Genomic DNA, 27,757 nt, shown 5'->3' with positions numbered 1-27,757 from the left:
TTTTATTACATACCATCATAGTTATAATTTATTAAGATCAATTCTAAGGTTTCTTTAAAGTTGGAGACCCTTGGAAACAGCATGGAGTAATACCATTCATTTTTATTAAGTACTTGTTTCTCAAGGAATTGTGTTAGTTTCTTTACTTAAATTCTCAGTTCAGTGTTGTATTGAAATATTACATTAACTAATGCCCCAGGTATCACTATTAGCCTAACTTCTGCTGACCCCTCCCTGTCATAAAAAATCTCTACCTTCTTGCCCTAGCTGGTGTGCCCAGGGCAGTGATTAGAGCATCAGCCCATGCACTGAAGGGACGCAGGTTCAATTCCTGGTCAAGGGCACAAACCTGGGTTGCAGGTTTGCTCCCTGCCCCCGGTTGGGGCAAGTGTGGGACGCAACCAGATGTTTATCTATCCTCTCCTCGCCTGCCTCCCTCCCTCCCTCACACTCTCTCTGAAAAGCAATGAAAAATATATCTTCAGGTGAAGATTAATAACCAGAACATAAATCTCCACCTTCTGTCTTGCTAGCAGAACTCTAGTTTCATGGAGTGAAATAATATACCAAGCTCAGGAAATGAATCTTGACTGATCTAAGCAAATCATGGCAATCCTGTTTTTCCTTGTTTAGATATTCAAGTTTTCCCAGCTTCCCTTGCAACTAGGATTGGCTTTTGACCAATGAGACGTTGAGTTAATCTGGACCTTCAGGAAATTTTCCAGTCTGCTGTATTTCCTTGCTCCTTCCTCTGAACCCAGGCCTAGTATATTGCTAGTGCCATCTTTTACTTAATGGAAAGAGCTTAAATTTGGGAGTTAGATATATATGGATATGAATCTCAATTTTGTTCCCAAGCTATCCAGGGCAATTACCTTATTTCTGTGGAACCTCACTTTTGTCACTTGTTAAACAGGCGTTATATATCTATGATAGAACAATGGAATAAGGACTAAACAATGAAGGTTTGAAAAGTTTATGGGGCCTATAGCAGGGCTCAATATATGGGATTCCTTATCTAATTAAATTTAATGAAAACATCCCTGCCACGCCAATCAACACTCACAGTGGTACACAAACCCTGTGATTCCATGCCCTCCACCAAGTCATTTTGATTTAATGCTTAGCAGAAAGAACACATTTGTGATGGCAATTTTTTTTCTTTTCAGAAGCCTAGTTGTTAGAGATAATGAACCACATGTTATATAGAGTGTTGACAAATTTCCTTTACTTGTTTTTATATCCACATGATTGTAAAAAAGCCAACAGTGCGAATGGCCACTTTGGTAAAAAAACACAGTGTTCAAATCTAGAAAGATTACATTCTTTGGACGGGTTTTATTCCCAGGATATCGAAACCCTTGGCCATGACGGCAGTCACTGCTTCACACAGTAGCATACGGCCCATGTTCACCTTCAACACTTTTCCTGAGAAGACAGAAGAACAAAAATAGTAATTAATTTGTTTTTCTTTTTAAAAATTGTTATTAAAAGAATCTATGCTACTTCTGGATTTTACTGAGAAGTGAATAGCCCAACCCATAGATGTTTTTGGGTTTTAACTAGAATCACCTTTACCTTAAACTACAGAGACAATCAAAGAAATTAAGGTGTTTCTGTTCAAGAAGTCTGTTTTTATCTGATAATAAGACAACAGATACAAGATTTGAAATTATTACAAGTGTAAATTTCATCTTTCCTTTTAAAATTTAGAGTTCTTTCCCAGGCCTCAAGGTCTTATCCTATCTAATAAAAGAGCAATATGCAAATTAGCCATCACTCTGCGACAAAATGGCAACACCCATAGCAAACGCTGGCGGCGGCGTCCCGGCAACTCGAGCCCAGCGTCCGCTCATTGGCCTCGGAGGGAGGGGAGGGGCCTCTGGCCAGAGGACTGGGCGTGGGCTGTGCAGAGGGAGGAGAGGGGCCTCTGGCCAGAGGACTGGGCGCGGGCTGCACAGAGGGAGGGGAGGGGCCTCTGGCGATTCGAGCCCAGCGTCTGTGCCCCGGCTGTACGGAGGGAGGAGAGGACCCAGAAAAATGGATCTTTCCAGCTCCTGACACTGATGGAGCCCTATGGGTGCCCGGAGCCCTATGGGTGCCAGGGTCCCCCTCCTGCAGTCCCTAGTCGCAGACTGGAAGCCCCCTGCCCGCAGTACGGACGCGGCCAGCATGGCGCTGCAGTGGTGAGGTGTCCGGCAGGCGCATTACAGACATCAAATCACTGCTGCTGCTGCCGGCCTCCCCGCCCCCTGCCCTCGCAAATAGTACGGTCCAAGGGGGCGACTGCTGAGGCGCGGCTCCCATGGCAGCTGATGCGCACCACGCCGGACGAGGAAGCCAGACCTGATAGCCCAAGCCCCCAAAGTACCCGAGCTGCCAGTCATCATGGGCCGGGGCCCTGAGGAGGCCCCAGGACAAGCATCTTCCCAGAGGCTGTGTGGAAGGAGGGGAGGAGCCTCTGGCTAGAGGCCGGGGTGAGGGATGCTGGCGTCGTTGCAGGCTGGGATGAGGGACACCCACCACCACCACCCCCCGCCCTGCACATGAATTTGTGCACCGGGCCTCTAGTAAAAGTACAAACTTTGATATCATAATAATGGTGAGATGTATTTTCTTAATAAAGTTTCAGTTCACAGGCATGAACCTCAGAAATATCTACTTGCCTTGTGACACATTAATTCACTCTACTTCATTAACTCTGTAACATGACAAAGCAGAAAGCCTCAGGTAAAAAAAATATATATAATTCCCCCCGCCAAGGGCAGTTCTGCATAATCAAGAACCCCCAAAGACTTGTCCTGGAACCCACAGTCACACTGAAATTATCCTATTCCTAGTGAATGGTCTTCTAATTGTTTTCTTTGGAGACATGGTTTCATGCCATGTGCCCAGGGGTGGGAAAACTAGATTATTTGGAAATGGAAAGAATTCCATTTATGCTTTTATTAGAGCTAGTGCAATTTTGTCATTATATATGAAAACCACCTATACCCAATTCAAATAAATGCCTTTAGGTGTTCCTTCTGCAATGTGACCAGCGGACGCAGCCCTTACCAGTTTGCCGATCTTTCTCCACACAATAGCAGCTATCGTAAAATTCAGTGAAAGTAGTTGCCAGCTCATAGATATAATCACAGAGAGTGTGGAGAAACAGGTCATCTAAAATCTTCTGCAGAATCTCAGGGAACCGTAGGATGCACCGGCCTAATTTCCACTCCTTCTCGTGGTCCAAGGTGATCTCGGTCTCTCGAGCGGCTTTCTGGAGCATCTCTTCATCAATATTGGCCAGACGAGCAATAGACCTGGAAAATCAGGCAATACCCACCATCACCATTCCTCTGTTAGGCACACTCTACTTCACGTGAAAACACGGACTAAGAAGTGACTGACACATATGAAAACAGTCACTCGGTTTGAAACAAGACAATGCTGTACCCACAATTACCTGATTCTGGTGAAGGCATACAACAAGTAAGCAGCTGTGTTTCCTCTGTCGTCCAGCATTTTGTCAAAGGAGAAGATGTAGTCATTCAACCGGTTATGGGAGAGATCAGCATATTTGATACAGCCATAAGCAACAGATGTCTGAGCAGCCTTCAATTCCTCTGAGGTTAGAACCTTTTGGAGAAACAAAAACAAACCTCACAGCTTACTGACCACGGCCTTTGTCCTGTGTCTCATGGGCAGAAGACGGGGATAGGGAGCATCTAATGGTGCTCCTTTATCATTAAACTGTGGAGCAACATGAGCCCAGCCACAAAGAAAATATTGAAAATACAACTCATCAGCTATGATAACAAAGAATGTTTCTATGAGAAACTTGATATGTAAACTATGAGGTGTCAGTTTGAATATTTTTTTCCAATGTATTCAGGACATATGAAACTGAAAGCAATTATTAAGTTATACCCACTTCATTCCATAAAGATTCTGAGGTAGTAGAGAGCAAACAAGATACTAAAATAAAAACTAAAAATTAGGGTCAAGTAATTAATTGAAATCAAAACGGTGTCAAAAGTAGGAGGAAGAGCCCTGACCGGTTTGGCTCAGTCGATAGAGTGTTGGCCTGCGGACTCAAGGGTCCCGGGTTTGATTCTGGTCAAGGGCATGTACCTTGTTTGTGGGCACATCCCCAGTAGGGGGTGTGCAGAAGGCAGCTGATGGATGTTCTCTCATCGATGTTTCTAACTCTCTCTCCATCTCCCTTCCTCTGTAAAAAATCAATAAAACGTATTTTTTTAAAAAAGTAGGAAGAAGAATTCATACACTGTTTTGCCAATAGCTGGTCATACACTTTTTAATTTAATATATTTTTATTGATTTCAGAGAGGAAGGGAAAGGGAGAGAGAAAACAGAAACATCAATGATGAGAGAGAATCACTGATTGGCTGCCTCCTGCATGGCCCTAAAACTGGAGATTGAGTCTGCAACCCCAGTGTGCCCTGACTGGGAATAAAAATGTGACCTCCTGCCCTAGCTGGTTTTGCTCAGTGGATAGAGTCTTGGCCTGCGGACTGAAGGGTCCCAGGTTCGATTCTAGTCAAGGGCATATGCCAGGGGTTTCAAGCTCGATCCCCAGTAGGGGGCATGCAGGAGGCAGCCGATCAGTGATTCTCTCATCATTAATGTTTCTCTCTCTCTGTCTCTCCCCTTCTCCCTCCCTCTCTCTCCCTCTCTTTCTCTCTCCTCCCTCTCCCTTTCTCTTCCTCTCTGTAATCAATAAAAACAAAAAAAAAAAATTGGATAAATTAACTCAGAAGCTAGAAGACAATGAAACATCGTTTTAAAATGCTGAAAGAGCCCTGGCTGATGTCACTCAGTGGTTGAGTGTCGTCCCATGCACCAAGAGATCATCGGTCGATTCCCAGTTGGGGCACATGTCTGGGTTGTGGGCTTGATCCCCAGTAGGGGGCATGTAGGAGGCAGGCCTATTGGTGTTTCTCTCTCTCTAAAAAAACATAAAAAAATAAAAATGAAATGCTGAAAGAACAGCTAACAAACTGGAATCGTATACCCAATAAAAATATCCAAACTGAAGGCAATATAAAGATGCTTTCAGACAACTGCTGAGAAAATGTCACCAGCAGACTTGTACCACACACACACACACACACACACACACACTACTAAAAAGAGATCTTCTGACTGAAGGAAATAATCCTAGGTGGAAGTAAAAAAACTGCAGGGAGGAATAAAGTACACAGGAAAGCTAAATGTGTGGATAAATATTAATAAACATTTCCGGTTTAAAACAAACATTGAGCAGAAGATTGAACAAACCCTACACAGAAGAAGATAACTAAATGGCGGATAAGCATATGAAAAGGTAGTCAATATCATTGCTCATCAGGGAAATGTCAATTTTAACCACAGTGAGATGCCACTACACACAAAAGAAAGGCTAAAAACAGATGGACAAATCAAGTGTTGGTGAAGATGAGGCAACTGGAACAATCATATATTACGGGTGGGAGCGCCTTGGAAATTTTTAATAAAGTTAAGCATAAGCCTCCCTGCTGTGCTGCCTATTCTGATGGCTCATCCGTGGCCTTGGGTGGTAGTCTGCTATGACTATTCTACCTACAAATGCTCCCAGAGAAAGGAGCTCAGCAGATGTAGACTGGAGACTCAAACTGTCTCAGTCTGCAATACTTTCCCATCATTGGTTCAAAGCAATGACAGGGAAACTACCAACAAGAAGCAGAGATACTATGCCACATTAACAAAGAAGAAAAGCCATGTTTTGTAAATGCCAAAACTGTATTTTCAAAATAAATGTTCAGCAACTCATGAAACAAACTCACTGTGCAATAAAATCTGAGTAGTAAAAGCGTGTTGTAAATGGACTGACTCCTTCCCAGTTCTATCAATAAAACAAACAAACAAAACAAAAATCACAACACAATGCATGGCACACGATATGCACATAAGGCCTTGAATTACCTTGTCTCTTTCTTTTTCCTTCAATTTGTCCATGGATCGTTTTAGTCCTTCTTCCAAAAGGTCTATGAGGCGCACTGTTTCACCTGAACGTGTTTTAAACTTCTTCCTAAAAAAAATTTATTGAAATTTCTAACTATATAGAGTTTGAAACAGACCCAACTTAGAAATATTTGAAAATGAAGGTTTGACACTGCCCTATTCCAGTTGGTAATCAGGAACGATGCCAAAAGAAACAAACAGATACTTTCAAGTGTCCTTCCTCTATAGCCCTCAGCTTAAAGCATTCTATGCTTTAGGCTCCTAACAGCATTCTATACATATTTATCAGTAATACATCCCTGAAATGGAAAACAACATTTGTTATTTTTTCTATTTTCCTGAACACTAAGTTTGGCTTAGCTGTTTTACCTTCTTAGGAAAATTATTTATTTTTTATTTTATTATTATTATTTTTTAAAATATATTTTATTGATTTTTTACAGAGAGGAAGGGAGAGGGATAGAGTTAGAAACATCGATCAGCTGCTTCTTGCACACCCCCACAGGGGATGTGCCCACAACCAAGGTACATGCCCTTGACAGGAATCGAACCTGGGACCTTTCAGTCCACAGGCCGATGCTCTATCCACTGAGCCAAACCAGTTAGGGCAGGAAAATTATTTATTTTTATTTTTTTAAATGTATTTTATTGATTTTTTTACAGAGAGGAAGGGAGAGGGATAGAGAGTTAGAAACAATGATGAGAGAGAAACATCGATCAGTTGCCTCCTGCACACCCCCTACTGGGGATGTGCCCACAACCAAGGTACATGCCCTTGACTGGAATTGAACCTGGGACCCTTGAGTCCACGGGCTGACGCTCTATCCACTGAGCCAAACCGGTTAGGGCAGGAAAATTATTAATAAAATACATGTTTGGGAAGTAGGCAAATTCTTAACTGGAATCTCATTTGCATTTCTCTATTCAGTAACCAACCCTGAATGCTTATTATAATCAGCTGGAGAGCTTAAAAACCCTTAAAACACAACAATGCTATAAATGAAGCATGTTTTTCTATCTCTCACAAAGCCTACTGTACCGAAATAATTGTGGTACTTCCCATTAAAGTTTTATTTTCAGAGTTGCCTTAGAAAGGATCTTCTTGACCTAGCTGGTTTGGCTCAGTGGAAAGCATCAGCCTGCGGACTGAAGGGACTTGTCAAGGGCACATGCCCACCCGGGTTGTGGGCTCGATCCCCAGTGGGGGGCGTGCATGAGACAGCCAATTAATGATTCTCTCTCATCATTGATGTTTCTATCACTTCTCCCTCTCCCTTCCTTCCAGAAATCAATAATAAAAAAAAAGGATCTTCTTACCCTTTATCACAGAATTGAAACACCTTTATTATCCCAGAAATACATGAAATACTGCATGGCTTTCCTTATGCCATCCACTCGTTAAGTGTCCAACAACTTGCAAATCTTGTTTGATGAAATGATATCCATTATAAAGCCTAGTCAAAGGGCTAAGTGAAGTCTTCCTCAGCATAACTACTTTGCAAGAATTGGTCTTTTTTGTTGCTCTCTACCTGGGTAAATATGGCAGCCTACCATATTTAAATATTTACACTAAAATGCTAAGAGATTCTGCCACCTATTTTTTGGTGAGATTTTTCAGCTTTAAGACATTTTACAATAAATGATTTATTATTTTATTTATCATCTCTCTGTTATTCCTTGTATGCCTGTTTATTTTTTTATTTTTATATATTTTATTGATTTTTACAGAGAGGAAGGGAGCGGGATAGTTAGAAACATCGATGAGAGAAACATCGATCAGCTTCCTCCTGCACACCCCCTACTGGGGATGTGCCCACAACCAAGGTACATGCCCTTGAGTGGAATCGAACCTGGGACCCTTCAGTCCGCAGGCCGACGCTCTATCCACTGAGCCAAACTGGTTAAGGCTGGATGCCAGTTTATTGAGCACCTGCTGCACATTGCATCAGCTGGATGCTCCAAGGTGTGTGCATGAAGGTACCTAGAACATAGCTTTTTCCTGAAGAAGCCTATCATCTGAAGCAGAGCGATTCTCTGTGGAGCCAGTGAAAATGGTTAACTATCATTGAAATTCGTCTTCATTTTTAATGGTCTAGCTGCCATAGTTACATGATGCTGAGAGCGCAGAAATATAAAACCACCACAGCAAAAACCCCTTACTCATTACATGATAAGGAAGTTAAATGTCAAGATATATTTTGGTGATAAACATAAAAAATAAAAGCAAATTTAATAATGTCACCTAACTATAGGAATAATCATCTAAATGTTCATCTAAAAATTCAACCGTTAAGAAACTAAGATGCTATAAGCAATACTCAACTCACTGGTTAGTTTCTCAGCACTTTCTTACAGACCACAAGCATCATGAGGTCCCAGTCAGTGTTTTCTGATTCCAAAAATGTACAGCTCTACAGAAGGTTCATACACTATAATTAAACATGCTTGCTGGTGATGCCTACAAGGCCTTTGATCTCCAGATAATCTGCATCTAAAATATTACTTTGGCACACCTACCTGCCTTTGATGTTAATTGGGGCTTTTGTACACTGGCTAGTCAAGCATCTTCAGCTAGAGCTACTTCATGTGGTTATTGTAAGCATTACTGTCTTTGTTTAATGGTAGTATTTGGGCTGTGTCACCAAATCTAAAATGCTACAGATTTTAAAGATATATTAATTAAATAGCTAAGGAATCTCTATTGAATGTAAAATGTTAAAAAATTTTGTGCCTTGGAATTGATGAACTGTATATAAATATTTGCTTGTATTTACCTTTTTATTTCATAAAAGTTAAGCAGAATGGGGGGAAAGAACTGGATTATAGAAAAACTGAAAATATGGATATTAACATGTATGTCTCAAAAATATTTTTGAGATAAGCATAAAAACGGAAGCTGTGAACCTTAAAACTCAGACATTTACAAAATGCTTGAAATATACTGTTGAATATTTTGTTGGAAATCTAAGGAGGTACCGTGATAGAATTTACAATTTAGATCTGTGGGAATGAAAACTACTAATTCTATAGTTTGGTTTTCTTTCAACTTTGTATAACGCCCCCTAAAAGGTTACATCCTCTGGAAGTGATCAGACATACGTACAAAATAGCTCAGCTGGGTTCACCATTAGTACATATGTAGACTTAAAAAAGTGTCGACTTTTAAAATTCTAACATGGTAATGAAATGAAATACAGCCTCTTCCAAAGAAATCTGGGCGGTCAGGTATATCACAACCCCCTTAGGTTTTCCAGACTTACTTGTCTTCCCCCAGCACCACACCAAATCCAGCATGATACACCCGAGTTACTTTAGGGTCATACCAACCAATCATTTGGCCAGCAGCAAATACTGTCTGGAAGTGTACAGCCTACAAAGGAACAGAAATAGAAAATTACTTGGTAAACTTTCTAATAATAAAAAGATTTACAGCTCTTATGCTTAAGGATAAAGGTTTAGAAAATTCAAATCACTCACAAATCTTGTAAGGCAAATGTAATATACTAGTAAAAGCTATTTTTATTACCTCCATATGAGAAACAGTAAGAGCAGGACTGCTACACTTTCTATGTCCAAAGGTTTTTAAAGCAACTGAATTTAGGGCAGGTTCATGTACACTAATTTCAATTAAATTTTCTGCCACACACCACCATTTCAGATGGCAATGGTCTCTGAGGTTCAGAGAAGTAACAGTTTCCTGTTTATGGAGACAAGCTGAAAAGCAGGGAAGTGTCCAAGTATGGCCAAACCCAAACGCTGTTTTTTCTCTTATGTGACAAATGATGTTCTGAATGCTAGTCTTTAGGGGAAAATTTAGTCTTCAAGTGCCAAATGCCACAAACCTCACCAGACCGTCTCATCTCTAATCAATGTAAGAACATATACGAATCTACAAACTCACTTGTCCACTGTCCACCACGTAGATAATCATATTTGCCTTTTCCTCAATCAGTCTTTGTTTAAGAGCAGCCAGGTCAGATGTATCATAGGTATAACCTCCATCTGACTTCACTATGGTTAAAGGTATGGAACATCCTGGGACAAATACAATCTTTCTCCCATCATCCACTTGCACAAATCCTAGAAGAATAATCTTTATTAATAATGTTAAAAGAACCCTGAAAGAATATAAATGCTTAGCCATTACAGGATATTTATGAGAGAGTTCGGACATTACATGATTTTTTTCTCTCCGTGACCTATGCATCTTGCAAAATGGCTACTGGCAAGGTTGTCTGGTACCAGGGTATTTTCAGGGCCCAGGTGAGATATCCTGACCATTTTCTGGACTTACACTACACTTGGCTCCCAAAGTCTTTGTAGAACACCTCATAGGAGCCATCTGCTCAATAGATACAGCACATGTAAATCCATGCTTTGTTTTCAAGCTGGAGCTATAGCCTATCCTAGGACAGAGATGCAATTTCTATCACTGCCTCTTAACCCTTTGCACTCGCTTGCTTTTTCTCGATTCCTTTATTCTACTCGGGATTTAATTTTTTAAATACCCCAGATTTTACAAAGCGCGGCAGTAGAATAAAAAACTGGAATTTCTTTTCATACAAACTTATTTATTTGGATTTTTTTATATTTCAAATTATTGATACATTCAAGAGTATAAAAAGAGCTGCTACCGATGCTAACCGTGTCGAGTCACACTTGACATCCGAGTGCAAAAGGTTAAAAAGTGTTGAAAGAACATGATGACAATACTAATAGCTATATTTGAGTGCTACAGTGTGCCAAATACTATGCTAAGTCTTATGTGCAATGAATACTGTAAGTTTAGCTTTTTTAAAGTTTAAGAAACTGATGCTTGGTAAAATAAAGGCAGTATAAAATGGTGGCTAAAAACTGCCTCAGTGTGAATCTTAGATTTATCACTTACTAGAGGCCTGGTGCACGAAATTCATGCATGGGGCAGAGGAAGAGGGGCTGGGTGGTCCCTCAGCCCAGCCTGCACCCTCTTCAATCTGGGACCCCTCAGGGGATGTCTCAGAATCCGTGACTGCTGGCTCCCAACTGCTCGCCTGCCTGCCAGCCTGATCGATGCCTAACTGCTCCCCTACCGGCCCCCAACTGCCCTCCCCTGCTGGCCCAGTCACCTCCAACTGCCCTCCCCCGCTGGCCTGGTCCCCCACAACTACCCTCCCCTGCCGGCCATCTTTGACCACATGGGGGCGGCCATCTTGTGCGAGGGCGTGAGTCAATTTGCATATTAACCCTTTATTATATAGGATTAGCCATGTGACCTAAGGAAGTTACTACCTTCTCTGTGCCTCTTTTCTCATCATTAAAGAGTCTTTAAATTTTTATCTTTTTTTTTTCCTTTTTTTTGAGAAACATCAGTTTGTTATTCCACTTATTTCTACATTCATTGGTTGATTTTTGTATTTGCTCTCACAGGGAATCAAACCAGCAACTTTGGTATATCAGTACCACTTTCTAACCAAATGAGCTAAAATTTTATGTTAAAAGTGTGGTTCCAGCCCTGGCTGGGTAGCTCCATTGGTTAGAGCATTGTCCTGATATGCCAAGGTTACAGGTTCTATCCCTGGTCAGGGTGTATACAAGAGGCAACCAATGAATGCATAAATAAGTGAAACAAGAAATCAATCTTTCTCTTTCTCTCTAAAATCAATCAGTCAACAAATAAAAATAAAAAATGAAAGTATGATCCCGCCCTGGGCGGTATGGCTCAGTTGGCTGAGCGTTGTCCCATGCACTGAAAGGTTGTCAGTTCAATTTCTGGTCAGGGTACATACCCAGGTTGTGGGTTCGATCCCCAGTTGGGGTGTGTAGAGGAGACAATAGATGTTTCTCTCTCGCTAAAATCCATTAGCCAAAAATGGAATAATTTGAGCATTACAAAAAATAATAAAGCAAGTGATTGAAAAATATAAAATACACTAAACCTCATTTATAATAATGCTAGGAACAACTCAGTTGTCATATCTGGAAGAGGCTAAGAAACTAATTTATTATTCTGAAAATTGATAAAAATAAAATCAAGCATTTTACTGTCTTATATAAACTGTACATGAGAGTAACCAAAATTATGTGACAAAGTTCTGCACATGAGAAATTGCAGGTAACAAAGGAATGACAGAACGCCACCATTTTCCAACCTCTAATGAAGTAATGGATCAAAGCCATCATCATCAATAGCTCCTAAAACCACTGGTGGAAGTCCAGTGGGGAAATTTAAAGATAGATCAGGTGACTACACCTGAACCCCTGAATCCATCTTAGTATCACAAAAAGAGCCAACCAGACATTGTTTAAGTTCTTGCAAATAGAAGACAAAATAAGGAAGGAAAACACAAACCAGAATTTAATCAAGCCTCTTTTTAAAAGAGGGGAATTGCCAAAACCGGTTTGGCTCAGTGGATAGAGCGTCGGCCTGCGGACTCAAGGGTCCCGGGTTCGATTCCAGTCAAGGGCATGTACCTTGGTTGCGGGCACATCCCCAGTAAGGGGTGTGCAAGAGGCAGCTGATCGATGTTTCTCTCTCATCGATGTTTCTAACTCTCTATCCCTCTCTCTTCCTCTCTGTAAAAAATCAATAAAATATATTAAAAGAGGGGAATTATGTTAAATAGCAACATATGGGAAATTCTGTAAAACAAATGGCTGTTTCTTCAAACAGCAAAAGGAAAAAAAAGGAAGAAGAGATGGATTTATAGAACTTAAGATATATTTTAAAGAAATGTAATGTTCAGACTCTGAAAAAGAAAAAAAGAAAAAACACAACACTTCATGATTTAAATAGATTATGAATCAATATGGGATATTTAAACTCTGATGAACCACTTAATAATATAAGAAATTATCATTAATTTTCATGGAGTGATAATGGTACTGTGATTTTGGAGTGGGAGGAAGAGCCTGTTCATTTACTAGCAGACACATACCAAGTTAGCTATGGGTGAAATTATATGATGTAAGCAGTGAACAGACATGATAAGGTTGTCCTGTATTCATAATTGTTGAGGCTGGGTAACAAGTACATGGAGTGTGGGGGGTGGGGGCACTATAATAGTCTCCCCACTTTAGCCTTTGTCTGAAAATGTCCATAATGAGCTAAAATAAAAAAGGAGCACCTACCTTTATCTTCAAATTCCTTTACAACATCATTCATCCTATCTTGATAGAAGGACTCCCCCCTCTCTATTAAAGAGATGTCCAATGCATCATAGATTTTATTAAACTCTAAGGAAAAAGTCACCAAATGAAGAAAATGGTTAAGAATTTAAACAAAGAGGAAACATGCATCTTACAGTAAAATAACTTTATTGTTTAATTAAACCATTTGGAAGGAAGAAAATTATATTTAAAAATGTATGATACAGAACATTATATACATACTGCCATTTTGAAAATGTGGCAAGAATATAATAAGCACACATCAAAATATTAACAGTAGGTGGGACTATAGGTAATTTTTTATTTTTTCTGTCCATATTTACATTTTTCCTACAAAGAATATGTATTTGTGTAATTTAAAAATTTTCTATATTTAAAAAAGTTAAATAAGAACAAAAAAAAGGAAGGCCTTTCCTACTTGAAGATCAAATATTTACTCAATTTCCTTTTAGCTCTTCCTAATTTGTACCATTTAACTGTCTGTCTAGCCAGGCATCAGTGACACAGTATTACTGACAGTAGCATTATAAAACATTTTACTACCTAGTGCTACAAAACAGCCATCATTGGTCTTCCTTTTCAAAGGTTTACTGGCAATTGTTGTTTATTTATTCTTCAGAGTGACCTTTACAATTACTTTGTCAAGTTTGAAAACGAAATTGTCTTAAAATGACAAATGAATTTCAGTAAGTAGGGGACTTTGCATGATACTTTATTCAAACTTTCTATTACATCTACTGTATATTTCTCTTCGTTTCAGTCCTACACATCTCTGGATAAATTTATTCCCATGTGTTATATAGCTTTGGTTGCTATGTGAATAGGGGTCTTTTCTTTTTCTTTTCCACTTTCTTTCCTAATCAATTTTTTCTGATTTCTGAGAAAGTTAAATTTTCTACCTGCTTATCTTAATAAACTTGCTTTAAAAGTCTATTTGCCAGTCCTTGAAAGCTTAACATGTCATTTAAGATCAAATCTGAACAAAGACTCAAGGAAATGACATGCAGCAGTCCTTGCTGAGTGAATGAACAAAGCCCAGAAACTCACCTTGGCGGGAGACATCACAGATAAGCTTCCAACCTTTTATGATATCTGGATCTTTACTCTGGAGCAGAACTACACACTGGTACGCTCGCTTCTTAAATTCCTCCTCAGTATCAAATCTCTTTTTGGATTCCTATATTTAAATAAAGAAAAGTAAGGTTTATTAAAAAGAGCCAATCCCGTATTCTAGATTAAGCATTTGTTCATTTCTAAAAACAAACAAACAAACAAACAAAAAAAACACAAAACAAAACCATCAAAAAGCCAAAGAGTGAGGAAGTGGAAAGTTAGGACACCAGAACAAGTGGTCTATCTCAATAGTCAATAGTCAAGAAGATTGTTACAAACGAACATGTCAAAGGCTGCTATTATTTCTTTTTAAATCCTTTTACTTGAAAATACAAAATTCTCATCAGGGTACTACCTCTAACTTTTCTAATTCACAAAAGCCTACTCACACCAATGCTTTTGTGTTCCAGTGGAATAATAAAGAATAGCTAGCAGGTAGGTCTGGTTTTACTGGACTCTATTTTCCATTTAGATGCGGTCCTGAACATATGTATTTTTAAAGTGATTTCAGAGAGGAAAGGAGAGGGAGAGAGAGAGAAACATCAATGATGACAGAAAATCATTGATCAGCTGCCTCCTGCATGTCCCCTACTGGGGATCGAGCCAACAACCTGGGCATGTGCCCTTGACCGGAATCGAACCCAGATCCCTTCAGTCCGTAGGCTGACACTCTATATCCACCGAGCCAAACCAGTTAGGGCCTGCATATTTTTTAAAATTGAAAATAAAATTATTTTCACTGTTTTATTTTAATTTTAAAAGCAACACATGCTTACTGTAAAGAAAACAAAAAATAATATATATATATATATATATATATATATATATATATATATATATATATATATATATATAGTTAGTTAATCCCACCCCAAACTAACCAGTGATAACAAAACTTTGGTATATAATTCTAGACATTTCTTTGCAAATACACACCTATATGTTTTAACAAAAACGGGAAATAAAGGACTTTTCTTTTACTGTAGTTTTGAAATTTTAGCAATATAGTATGACCATCTTCTTGCATTAATAGATTTGCCTCATTATTCAGAGCACAGAATTCCAACAGGTAATTATAACATTAGCTATTTTACCTGTATCGTATCAGTAAATGTTTTGGTTGTTTTCAATTAGAAAATACTTACTAAAAAACAAAACAAAACAAAACCAACACAAACAACAAAAAGCCCCACAAATGTTTACTTTTTAATGTAATAATTCTATTTTTTGGAAGATAAGGAAATAATTTTAAAAAGGAAAAAACATACATGTACAAAGTTGTTCACTGAATAGATAAGAGCCCCCCCAAATGGAGGGGAAAATCAACAACAGATTAACATCAACTCTGGTACACTAATCCAACTAAATAACATGCAGTCATATCATAACGTAACACGAAAGAGTTTATAATAAAATGTTAAGTATAATACAAAATTATACTATTAACTAGAGGCCCGATGCACAAATTTGTGCACAGGTGGGGTCCCCTGGCGGGCGGGCGTGGGGTGTGTGTGTGTGTGTGTGTGTGTGTGTGTGTGTGTGTATGTAGGTTGGCTGTGGGAGCACACTGACCATCAGGTGGCAGCTTCTGGGTTGTGTCTGCCCCCTAGTGGTCAGTGCGCATCATAGCTACCAGCCTTTCGTCTGGTCTCTTAGGCTTTTAGATATACATATTACAAATAATGTAATAAATTTATGGATAAGTCAAAATATCAAAGAAGTTTGACCACAGTGATTGACTTAAAGGTAGCATTTATGGTAAATTTTAGAAAAAAAAGTTTTAATGATTTTTAAAAGTTGATTTGAGAGAGAGAGTGAGAGTGAGAGAGAGAGAGAGAGAGAGAGAAAAGTTGGCTGCCTCCTGCATGCGCCCTACTGGGGATCAAGCCCACAACCCAGGAATGGGCCCCAATGGGGAATCAAAACAGCAAGTTCTTAGTACATGGGATAATGCCCAACCAAGCCACACCGACCAGGGCAGTAAAGTTGTCTTTTAAAAACTGTTCTTCCAGCCCCAGCTGGTTTGGCTCAGTGGACAGAGCGTCCCAGATTCGATTCCTGTGAAGGGCACATGCCTGGGTTGCAGGCTTGATCCCCAGTAGGGGATGTGCAGGAGGCAGCCAATCAATGATTCTCTCTCATCATTGATGTTTCTATCTCTCTTTCCCTCTCCCTTCCTCTCTGAAATCAATAAAGACATATTTAAAAAAGAAATAAAAAAAACTAAAAACTGTTCTTCCATATACTTAATAACATTTTCCAAAATATATAAAACTTGAGAAAACAACAGCGTCAAAAACATTTTAAATACTGGAAGAGGGTAGAAAAATATTTTAAATATTAAAATGTATTTTGGTTAACAAACTCCTAAATTCACTTAGTAATAGGTAAAGTGGGAAAATTTAATTTTTAGCATACACCAATACAATAGCAAAGAATGTTTTAAGGGGCAGGGAGTTGCTTAGCAACTTTTATTTAGAACCACAGCAGCTTCAAATACCATTCTAAACTCCCTAAGGAAAATGAATAATTATGAGGAATGGTAAACACACAAATATAACAATAAATGATATCAAACCTTATAAAAGGCCTGCAGATCCCCAATAGGAGGTGAAACTGTTAGGTAATCTGGAAATTTATCTTGCAGATGAGCGATGAGCATGCCAAACTGGGTTCCCCAATCTCCTATATGGTTTAATCTGATACCAATCAAAGAACATAAAATAATTTTGAAATGAGAAACATTAATATTTAGGTGCCTGTACATCAAGTAACACAGACTGCATTCAACAGGTCTCCAGGATTTGCTGACTGAATGAAGTTTCTACCAATGGACTGTGATCTGCTTATTGTGTAGTTAACTGGGACAATGATAGTTAAGCCAATGTTGGTCATTACAATTTTATGAAAATTTAACTTTTCAACTAATTATCTCAGTGTGATTTGTACCAGTGGTTCTCAAATGTCAATGGACAAAATTCTTCAAAACATATATGCCAATCCAACCACTTCTCATTTCTCACTGCTTTTAACTAGTTTCAAACCACCACATCACGTCTTAACTGGGTTATTACAATAGCCTTCTAACTTATTACTATAGTAATCGCTTCTTTGCCTGGCTTCTTCACAGAAGCCAGAGTAATATTTAAATAAATTAGAGACGCACCTCATTTTATTGTGTCATGCTTCATTGAACTTCACAGAAGTTGCATTTTTTATTTACTTACTAGAGGCCCAGTGCACGAAATTCATGCATGGGGAGTGTGTGTGTGTGTGGAGGGGGAGGGGGCTGCGGGTCCCTTAGCCCGGCCTATGCCCTCTTGAAATCCGGGACCCCTCGGGGGATGCCCAACTGCCAGTTTATGCCTGATTCCTGTAGTCGGACATCTGGCAGTTGGACATGCCTCTCACAATCCGGGATCCCTCACTCCTTACCACTGCCTGCTCATTCCTTACCGCTCGGCTCGCTGATCCTTAGCACTGCCCTGGAGGCGGGAGAGGCTCCCCTCACCATTGCTGCGCTCACCAGCCATGAGCCTGGCTTCTGGCTGAGTGGCGCTCCTGCTGTGAGAGTGCAATGACCACCAGGGGGAAGCTCCTGTGTTGAGTGCCTGCCCCCTGGTGGTCAGTGCGCATCATAGTGACCAGTCGTTCAGTCATAACGGTCACTTAGGCTTTTATATATTTATATATATATAGATTTTTTTTTTTTTTTTTTTAGAGAGAGAGTGAAAGGGAGAGGGAGAGACACAGACAGAAACATCAATATTAGACAAACAGATTGGTTGCTGGGGATCGGGCCTGAAACCAGAATCAAACCCATGACCCTTCAGTCCGTGGGCTGACGCTCTAACCACTGAGCAAAACCAGCTAGGCCGAAGTTGCATTTTCAAAAAATATATATATTTTATTGATTTTTTACAGAGAGGAAGGGAGAAGGATAGAGAGTTAGAAACATTGATGAGAGAGAAACATCAATCAGCTGCCTCCTGCACACCCCCAGTCCTGCACACCCCCTACTGGGGATGTGCCCACAACCAAGGTACATGCCCTTGACCGGAATCGAACCTGGGACCTTTCAGTCCGCAGGCCGACGCTCTATCCACTGAGCCAAACCGGTTTCGGCCGAAGTTGCATTTTTTCTTTTATAAATATATTTTATTAATTTTTTACAGAGAGGAAGAGAGAGGGATAGTGAGAAACATCGATGAGAGAGAAACATTGATCAGCTGCCTCTTGCACACCCCCTACTGGGGATGTGCCCGCAACCAAGGTACATGCCCTTGACCAGAATCGAACCTGGGACCCTTGAGTCCGCAGGCCGATGCTCTATCCACTGAGCCAAACCGGTTTCGGCCGAAGTTGCATTTTTTAAAAATCAAAGGCAAGACCCTCCACCAGCAAAATGATTATGAATAGCTTTACTGTGGTATTTGCTCTATTGTGATGGTCTGGAACTGAACCTGCAGTATCTCCAAGGTATGTCTATACTTGGTTCTACTAATTAAGACTCTCCAGTCGCTTCCTATTACACTTAGGAATAAAAATCCCAATTTTCTGCCATAGTCTGCAAATCCCTTGCCCACCTCTCCCTGTAATGAGAATATAAGCCCCTACTATACTGCACTCAAGAAATACTTGTGAAATGAATGAGGCAGAGGGCACCTTTTCCTTGGTTCATCCACAGTTATTAGTTCAGAGGAGAGGCCTAGGACATAATTTTTTAAAAAGCCTACTGATGATTAAGAGCAGAACCACACTCATGAAACACTGATATAGTCAAAGATTCTTTCTCAAATGACACTGTCATTTTCTATAGAATGCTCCAAAGACAAGAGTATATACCTTAGCACATCATATCCTGCAAATTCAAAGAGGCGGCACATGCTCTCTCCTATGATAGTTGACCTGAGATGGCCTACGTGCATCTCTTTGGCTATGTTGGGAGAGGAAAAGTCAACTACAACCTGGAATAGAAAATAAAAAGAGAAATTTTTATAGATAACAATGTTGTACTACAATTATGTAATGTGATAAATACAGGTACAGAGGCAATCATATCACAACATATAAATCAATCAAAGTAACACGTATACATTACACCTGCACAATGTTATACATCAAATACATTCAATAAAAATAAATTTTTAAATGGGGCAGAAACATTTTATTCTGCTAACACATTCATTAGTAATATGTAATAACAAACTCAGACTTAAATAATAGCTTGGCTTGTACTTCAACTGCGTTAAGTTTTTCTGATGAATTTACCTGTCCATAATTAATTGAAAAAGAATCAAATTCGTTTATACAAATTATCTATGCTTTGTTTCAGCAACGCCTCAAAAACATCAGCTGGCTACTTCAAATGTCTTAGGAAATAAAGTGAAAAGAAAAATCATGTAACGAGCAAGATCCAGGAAAAAGGCTACGCTGTAGTTATGTTCATAATCTCACATATTAATGATTAAATCTCAATGAGAAACTGCCATTCCCAGTTACAGCACTTTTCATACAGTCTTAAGTATTACATTAGTATATCAACTAAAAATTGTTCATATACCTTTTTGTTCTCTCCAAGGGCAGGTAGTTGAACACCATTCACTAGGAGATTGGTCAACTGTTTTGATACAAAGTTTTTTCTTAAGTGGACATTAATAAAACCTAATAAACAGTAGAGAGGAGAAAAAAAATCAGATAGCCTTCTATCTTTAAGAACTGCTTTCTTCCAAAGACCTTCTTGATTTCACTTATGCTGGCTCCACAGAGCTAATCTGGCTTTGGCAAAACTCTTCAGGATTCCAGTACCACTTGGGGCCTTGACTTGAGGCCCCTTGTCAGCTCCCTGTTTCAGCACTTATTCCAGACCTTACCACTGTCCCGAGAGCTGACTTAATTCAGGGCCCCTTCTCTCTCAGCAAATGATCTGTTCACCTCCTAACAAAAAATATACAGTCTTTTAGCCATAGACTTATCTGCCATTATCTATCTTTTTGTTGAAGAAAAACTGAATCAGAGAGGTAAAGGAACTTCACCTAAGTCTAGACTAAAACCTCAGTTTCCTAACTCTCAATCCAAGGTGCTTTCACCATCTTGTTCGGTATACAAGTCTTAATTCTACATTTATATTTAACAACGGTTTTCATTTTTATTCCAAAAAGGGCTCGCATCAATATAACTACTTAAGAAGGGTAACATTGTCATACCAGGACCAGCAATTTCAACTTTTTCAATACATTCATTGTCTGGGAGGTGTTTGGTAATGTTTTCGGCAATTTCTCTTGGATTAACTCTCTGTTCCTTGGTTTTGAGCATCTACAATATAATACAAAATGATTCATTAAACAACTGGTTTCAGCAAGTTACTCAGAAATGCACAACTGACAAAGCATTACATGCATATGACACATAGACCAAGCAAAAGGCAGAAGTGGAGAAATCCAATGACCTTGTATATGGACAGATTAAAGCATCAAGCATCAACAGTCTCAAGTGGAATACAAAGTGCCCAAATCACGTGATCTCCACTTCAGAATGAGTTGCCACACACGTCCATAACATTTTTACAAAGACTTTAGTTATTACTCTGTTTCCAAGATATTTACATTTCTAATTTTCAAATCACGAGTGGGCCAATATGCAGACTTGGGTAATAACAACAACCCTTATAAACTTAAACCCAATGAAGACACACATTATTGGGGGGGCGGGGAGAAGGAGGGGATCTGAACTCTTTAGCTGAACCCTTTCTATTCAACAAAGAAAGGAAAGCAAAAAGTCCCAAAGTTGGGCAATTAACCACAAACACATTAGACAAGGTAGCTGTTAAAAACAGGGAATTCTGACTGGAAAGGAAATCCATCAGCCCACCTCAAAGCCACCACAGTTGCATCAAATATTGGATGGAAATGCTGGATGGTAAATGGCTAACTTTTACTCTCTCACCTTCTAACACTCACCAGAAACACACAGCAACCCTGGCTGCAACAGGAGGGAAGTACAAAAACAGAACAGTACCTACTATTGCCCTTAAATATTGGGAATACTTATAAAATTTAATTGAATATTCAAATCTGTGCTTTTTAAAAATTAAAAAAAAAAAATCCCTTTTCTCAAGTTGTTCAGAATTGTGGGAAATGTTATTTTCGTTGAGGAAACAAAAATTTGCTATTATTTATACAGAAGGTAATGAGGAAGCTAACGTGTAAGAAAATCACATCACCCAGAGCGCTCCATCACAATGCCCTCACCTGAGAGATACCCATAGCACTGTTACACTGATAGTCCCCAAACTTGGGCTGCTGACTTGGTGTCACTAGTAGAGGAGGGTTTTCCAAATCTGGATACGCAGCCTTAATGGCACAGCCAAAGACCTCTTGTAGGCGGCGATTGATGTTAATCATATTTTTAGTTGGTCTGTTCCTTTCTGCTTGAAGACTCTGGGGATTGAAAACAAAAAAGAATAAAAATATGTCAATAAAATATTAAATTATCATATAAATTTTTCCTAAATAGCTCAAGAAACCTTCAAATATCTTGAGAAGACCAAAGGTAACATACACTCACAATGCGGTGCGCTCCGACCTGGGGTATGCTAGGAAACGTAACAGGACCAGTCTACCCCACAGAACATGTAAGACAGAAACAGGAAATGCCCCAAGTTCTCTTTCTATAGTTACTTTATCAGAACAGAAACTGACAGAAGGGAGTATGAAGAGCTGACCAAATCTTCTTCTTAGCTTCTCTAGAGTTCTGAAAAAATAGTATAAAATTTGACATATATCAAATGCTGGAAGTAAAAACTCTGTGGACAAAAACAAGTTAAAAAAACTTTGTAAAGTATATGATTATCTAACCAATATGCTGTACACCTGAAACTAATACAAAATAATACTGAATTGTACACTGTAATGAAAAAATAATAATAGTAACAAAAGGTATTCATGTTTTCTCTTAATTAAAATGTTGACCTGTTCCAGGCATGAAATGATAGGTAATATCTAAATATCACAAAAACAGGCTGTTTTGACTTACTCACGGTTAAATAATCCCATGTTGGACTACTCCTACCTCCTATTTCTCATTTTCTGTGAAGTGGGATACCTTCATTTAAGATGGTATATAATTAGTTACCTCTATTACTACACTTACCACACCTTCTCAGAATTATGTGTCTCCACTACCAGACTCCTGGAGGCAGGAAAGGTAATTATTCATGGCTCCATCCCTGACACCTAGCACTGTACCTGCTATGCAACAGGTAAAAAAATGGTGACTGAACTTATATGCTTTCAATGGAATACAAATAAAAATGTTGCCCACACACTAGTCACCATTTTATGTTAATCAAAATGTCAATGATGGCAATAACAATGGCAAAAATAATAAAAGCTATGATTTGAGTAGCACTGTGTCAAGAACTGAGCCTAGCCTGGCCTGTGTTGCTCACTGGTTGAGCATCGGCCTATGAACCAGGAGGTCACAGTTCAATTCCCAGTCAGGATTCATGCCTGGGTTGTGGGCTTGATCCCCTGTAGGGGGTGTACAGGAGGCAGCCGATCAATGATTCTCTCTCATCATTGATGTTTCTCTCTTTCTTTCCCCCTCTCCCTTCTTCTCTGAAATCAATAAAAACATATTTTTTTAAAAACATGAGACTTCATCTTAAAGACAGATAAGGACAGCTTAATGGAAAGGGGATAAGGAAGAGTTGAAGCTGCTGAGTTAATGAAAACAACGGTAAAATGCCTCTAAGATAAACCATCCAATAAGTGTTTCTAAGTCAGAGCACATGGCCAGAGTGCTCCAGGAATAGAAGGTGGGGTGAATGGGCGTCCCACACAGTACTTTTTTCCTTCTGTGGCTTGCTATTTTCTATTGTGGACCTTATGTTCAGCTCAGGAGCTGTTACTCAGTAGACCAAAGTATCTGTGAAAGAACCACCGTGCCGCCCACATTACACTGGCAGGATTCTCATACTTACACACTAGAGCTAATCTGTATCAGGGACATGTGTATTAGAATACATTGTACGTCCTTTGTATCTTTTACATAGCCATGAGCACGTATTAGGCACTTAATAATACTTTTGAACTGAAAAAAAAAAATACAATAGAGAAATGAGTATAAGTGTGGAAAGAATGAGGTAATCAGAAAGGTAAGGTATTTTGGGGAAGATTCCATGGAAAAGAAATTTTGTGATATTAGAAGACTGAAAGACAAAGCTATTTGAAGCAGAACAGAGCACACAGAGGCAATAAAAGATTTCATGGGAGTAGGGCGGGCAGAGTATGAGATGAATAAATGAGACCGACTTTGGAAAAAAGCGCCAGTCAGCCCGGCTGAAAGCAGTACACACACAGGAGAACAAGCATGGGAGTGAGGTCACCCCCTAGGACGTGTCATCAGCAGACCCGAAAGGCAGGCCAACAGATTAAACCCAACAGCAGCAAGCTCAACTTTCTGACAAAACTGACAGACACTATTAGATTGTGAGGTCATTGAATAACAAATATAGCACAAGCTTCATGGAAAAAAATTGTTCGGAAATACTAAGAGGAAAAGGAACCCAACCACTCTGACACTATAAAATATAAAAATAAAATAGTAAAATAACCAACTTGGAGCAGAAGAGGACTGCGGATGTATTTTGAAATATTTCCCATTGATTGAGGCACTTACTTAAAATTCAAAAAGTATTCTGTTAAAAAAGGCACAGCCATAAGCTGTTAAAAAATAATGTCTTGCCCTAGCCTGAGTGGATAGTGTTGGCCTGAGGACTGAAGGGTCCCAAGTTCAATTCTGGTCAAGGGCACATGCCCGGGTTGTGGGATCGATCCCCAGTAGGGGGCGAGCAGGAGGCAGCCAATCTATGATTCTCTCTCATCATTGATTTTTCTATCTCTCCCTCCCCCTTCCTCTCTGAAATCAGTAAAAATACATTTTAAAAAAAAGTCTCAAAAAGAAAAAAGTCCCAACCCTACCTTGAAGCTGGCCAAACATTCAGTATGATGACACATTTCTAAGAGCCCTGGAGGACAGTGCAGCACCAACTTCTCCATTACTCGCACCAGTGACTCAATCCTAACCTGTCTATGGCAGGGCAAAGAGCCGGCTTTCTTTCCTCCTTTGTCCACATTCCTCAGGGTCAACTTTCCGAATCGCCAATAACAACGAGTTCTAAAGAGAGGCAATAATTCAAACTGTAGAATGAAACCAGAACCAGGGGACTCACCTTCCGAAGGATATTCAGTCGATACTTTAACTTTAAATTTTCTTCCCGCAACTGCTCCAAATTTGGAGAAGCTTCTAAACAGCCACCGTTTTTCAGCCGATCGATTTCAGCAGTCAGAGACTTGATCTCTCTTTCCTGTAAAAGAAAAGGCACTTTGCCGAAACCGGTTTGGCTCAGTAGATAGAGCGTCGGTCTGCGGACTCAAGGGTCCCCAGTTCGATTCCGGTCAAGGGCATGTACCTTGGTTGCGGGCACATCCCCAGTGGGGGGTGTGTGCAGGAGGCAGCTGGTCGATGTTTCTCTCTCATCGATGTTTCTAACTCTCTATCCCTCTCCCTTCCTCTCTATAAAAAATCAATAAAATATATTTAAAAAAGAAAAGAAAAGAAAAGGCACTTTGTTCGGTCCAGTATGACGGATGACCTCTGTCATGTAACAAACTGGGCCATAAACTTCCTTCCTCCTTTCCCCTCTCCACCGGGCACGGCAGAGGTGATGGGGACGAAGGACTTTCCCCTTGATAAGTTGGGACTGTCCTTCCTCAAGCTCTTCGATGACGTTGTTATCCTTGATAACATGGGAAAATTGTGTTGTGAAAGGAAAATACGAGTGTTAAGCACACAATGGGATAAGCCTCATATCCCAGGTTTCTTTCTTTGGCCCAAGTGTTTGCCTTTTGCCCTTTCTGGGACAAAATGATATTTCCATCTCCGCCCCCCCCCCGCCCCCCCCCCCCACACACACCTTTTCTTTCCAGTGTCTTAGACCCCAGACCAGGCTTTTTACTGTAATACCTAAAATCAAAGAAATGCCAATTCACAAGGAAGTAAAGCTTCCAACCTAACTGCTGTTACTGAGGGAGAGAGACGTCCCTTGAAATGTAAGAATGTTTACCAGGACATAACTACAACTAACCCCCCCGCCCGCCCCCAAAACACCCCACAGTTGGCATAAATAAGCACACATTACCTTCCAGGTGCTGAGCTAAACGCTTCAGAAATTACATCTATAATTCTTACCACCGCCAGCGAAGCAGCACTCACACCCCCACACTGACCAAGAACACCTGCCCAGAGCAGCCGACTCGCCCGCTTCCTCGATCAGCGTGAGCTTTGGGGACTGCGGAGTGAGGGCTATAAACCAATTCCCTGGACGTGGTGAGTATGAACTTCAACTTCCCTCCCACCCCTCCCCGCCCGGGCATCAAAGGTCATGGGACTGCCCAACTTTCGCTTTTACTATACGCTGGTGACTGTGAAGGCAGCGAGCCAAGTCCCGTCGGACGAGCCCTTCCCCGGGCTTTTTAGAATTCCTCGTGCGCAGCATCACGGAGCGAGCGGAGGTTGAGCTGCAACCCCGGGCCCACGGCTCCTCTCTTACCCCCTTCCCTCCGTGCCTGTCCCCCGCCCGCCCCCCGCAACCCCGAAAGCCACGCGTGTGAGCGGGGAAGGAGGGCCCCCGAGGGGCGGCTGTAATGAACTCGCCAGGCTCCAGCCCAACAGGAGGTGCTGGCTTGGAGATGGAGGGTGCACGAGAGGGCGGGACCCTCGGCTCCGCTGCACCTCGGTTTCGCGGGCCCTGGAACGATGGGTTCTTTCCCTCCCACCCCTGGGAGGGGGTTCGCCTGCGAGGCGACACCCGCCCGGGTCCTGGGACCCCGCTGCGCGCGCCTGAGGGGCACGGGACGGTCCCGCCCTCTCTGCCGCCGCCTCGAAGGCGCTCGGGCGGGAGCCGGGCCCGGGCCCTCCCCTCCACGCCCTTCCTCTGGCCCCTGCGGCCCGACCTGCTGCTGCAGCCGCGCGGAGCACTGAGCCACCAGCCCGTCCATCCTCCTGTCAGCGTCTCGCGCAACAAGTAGCCGGAAGCGGAAACAGCCAGCACTTCCCGGAAGCGGAAATTCTCCGCCCGCGGTCTCGAGGCTGACTGGGTGCCTCAGCCTCTGCTGCCCCCTGGCGGGATCCAGGACGCACTGCGGGGAGAACCCGTGGGAAGTGGGGCTGCAGTCCTGAGATTGGGCTTTTGGGGAAGGGCAATGGGGAATCCGACCCGAGCTGCTCTGTGTGCTGGGATGGACTTAACGGTGTTCAGAGGCGCTTACCTACAGCTTCTGTCTCTCAAAGGCTTCAGTTTACCCGTCTGTGAAATGGGCACAGAACTCGACGATCTGTTTATGTACTCACTAAGCATTTATTGTGCAGTTAAAATGCCAGACACTATTCCAGGCGCTGGAACACAAGCTGGAAATAAGTCAGACAGCTCCCCATTCTCATGGAGGTTGCTTTCTTAGAGGCAGGAAGAACATAGATTGCCTGTGAGCACTCTGGACTCGGTTCACCAGGCACACTACAAATAGAGCCAGGATGCAGCTGACCTATGGGGCCAATGGCAATTGCAAAAGATTTGCATTTGAATTAAAAAGAAAAAAAAAGGTGACAGATTTGACTTTGGGTGGTGGGCACACGGTGCAACAAACAGATCGTGTAACATAGAAACCCACACCTGAGACCTGTATGTTCATGTATCATGATCAATGTCACCCCAATCAATGTAATAAATACATTTTTAAAACATTTATAGTCAAAAGGCAACAATTGGTTTTATGAACGAGACAATGAGATCCAGTGAGGTTTTCTCAGGCTAGCATACTAGTCACCCCCTTTCTCCATACCCTCATGCAGAGAAACCACAGGATTTCATGGTTTCATTCCTGAAAACCCAATGTTCAAAGTCCCTTTGATTCGGGCCTTGCGTGACCACAACACTGTGAAACAGAAACCAGAACCGAGACACGGGAACCTGGGGAGTCCGAAGAGCGGGTTGTGCCCTAGCTCTGCCCATTTATTATCCGAGTGACCCTGAGCAGGGCATTTCACATTTCTAAGCTCTTGTTTCCTGAAGATTCTGGAGAACACGTGTGCACGATTGCACAGAGCGACTTTATTTATTCTGCATACAACAACAGGATGCATGTATTGGTGTTTGGCCAGTGACTGTTTATAGAGACTTCAATGCCAGGGCAGACACAGGGCTTTCTGCCTTCGGAAGAGGGGGTCTGGCTCTCCCCACAGATGTTCCATCAGCCGAAACAACCCTGGTGAGGAGGAATGTAGGGGGCAACCTTGGTTGTTGGGGGGGGGGCACTAGCAATCTGAATCTGTGCCAGTGACCCGTGTCCTAGTGCACATTGTTAGCCTATAATGAAGTCACTGCCCCTTCCTTAGGCAAGTCTTTTCCTGGGTGCTCCCAGTTTGCAGGGGCCACAGGCCGGGAATTTGGCAG

The 27,757-nt window shown here is 41.1% G+C and overlaps 1 protein-coding gene across 1 annotated transcript; it reads right to left on the bottom strand.

Annotated features, from left to right (window-relative positions):
• Positions 1 to 1,212: 1,212 nt before the first annotated feature.
• RARS1 (arginyl-tRNA synthetase 1) lies at positions 1,213 to 26,327 on the bottom strand. The gene is made up of 15 exons (XM_008147636.3): positions 26,262 to 26,327; positions 24,479 to 24,613; positions 21,495 to 21,683; positions 20,451 to 20,559; positions 19,808 to 19,908; positions 19,090 to 19,211; positions 16,823 to 16,943; positions 14,179 to 14,308; positions 13,093 to 13,197; positions 9,887 to 10,065; positions 9,246 to 9,355; positions 5,947 to 6,052; positions 3,449 to 3,621; positions 3,058 to 3,305; positions 1,213 to 1,428 (listed from the first exon to the last, which is right to left on the bottom strand). The coding sequence occupies exons 1-15, from the start codon at positions 26,304 to 26,306 to the stop codon at positions 1,319 to 1,321; spliced, it is 1,983 nt and encodes a 660-aa protein (XP_008145858.2). The 5' UTR covers positions 26,307 to 26,327; the 3' UTR covers positions 1,213 to 1,318.
• Between the last annotated feature and the right edge of the window lie 1,430 nt (positions 26,328 to 27,757).

This window comes from Eptesicus fuscus, chromosome 6 (genome assembly GCF_027574615.1).
Source record: "Eptesicus fuscus isolate TK198812 chromosome 6, DD_ASM_mEF_20220401, whole genome shotgun sequence".
NCBI lineage: Eukaryota > Metazoa > Chordata > Mammalia > Chiroptera > Vespertilionidae > Eptesicus > Eptesicus fuscus.
The sequence above is the reverse complement of the archived record's forward strand: the minus strand, read 5'-3'. Positions and strand labels throughout refer to the sequence as shown.

What these genes read in the sequence shown, in the direction of transcription:
- RARS1 (XM_008147636.3), bottom strand. Translation starts at nt 26,306, where the DNA reads ATGGACGGGCTGGTGGCTCAGTGCTCCGCGCGGCTGCAGCAGCAG. An exon ending in GACTGAATATCCTTCGGAAG is followed by an intron (nt 21,684 to 24,478) that starts GTGAGTCCCCTG and finishes TTCAATCCCCAG; the next exon opens with AGTCTTCAAGCAGAAAGGAA. An exon ending in GTGCTATGGGTATCTCTCAG is followed by an intron (nt 20,560 to 21,494) that starts GTGAGGGCATTG and finishes ATTATATTGTAG; the next exon opens with ATGCTCAAAACCAAGGAACA.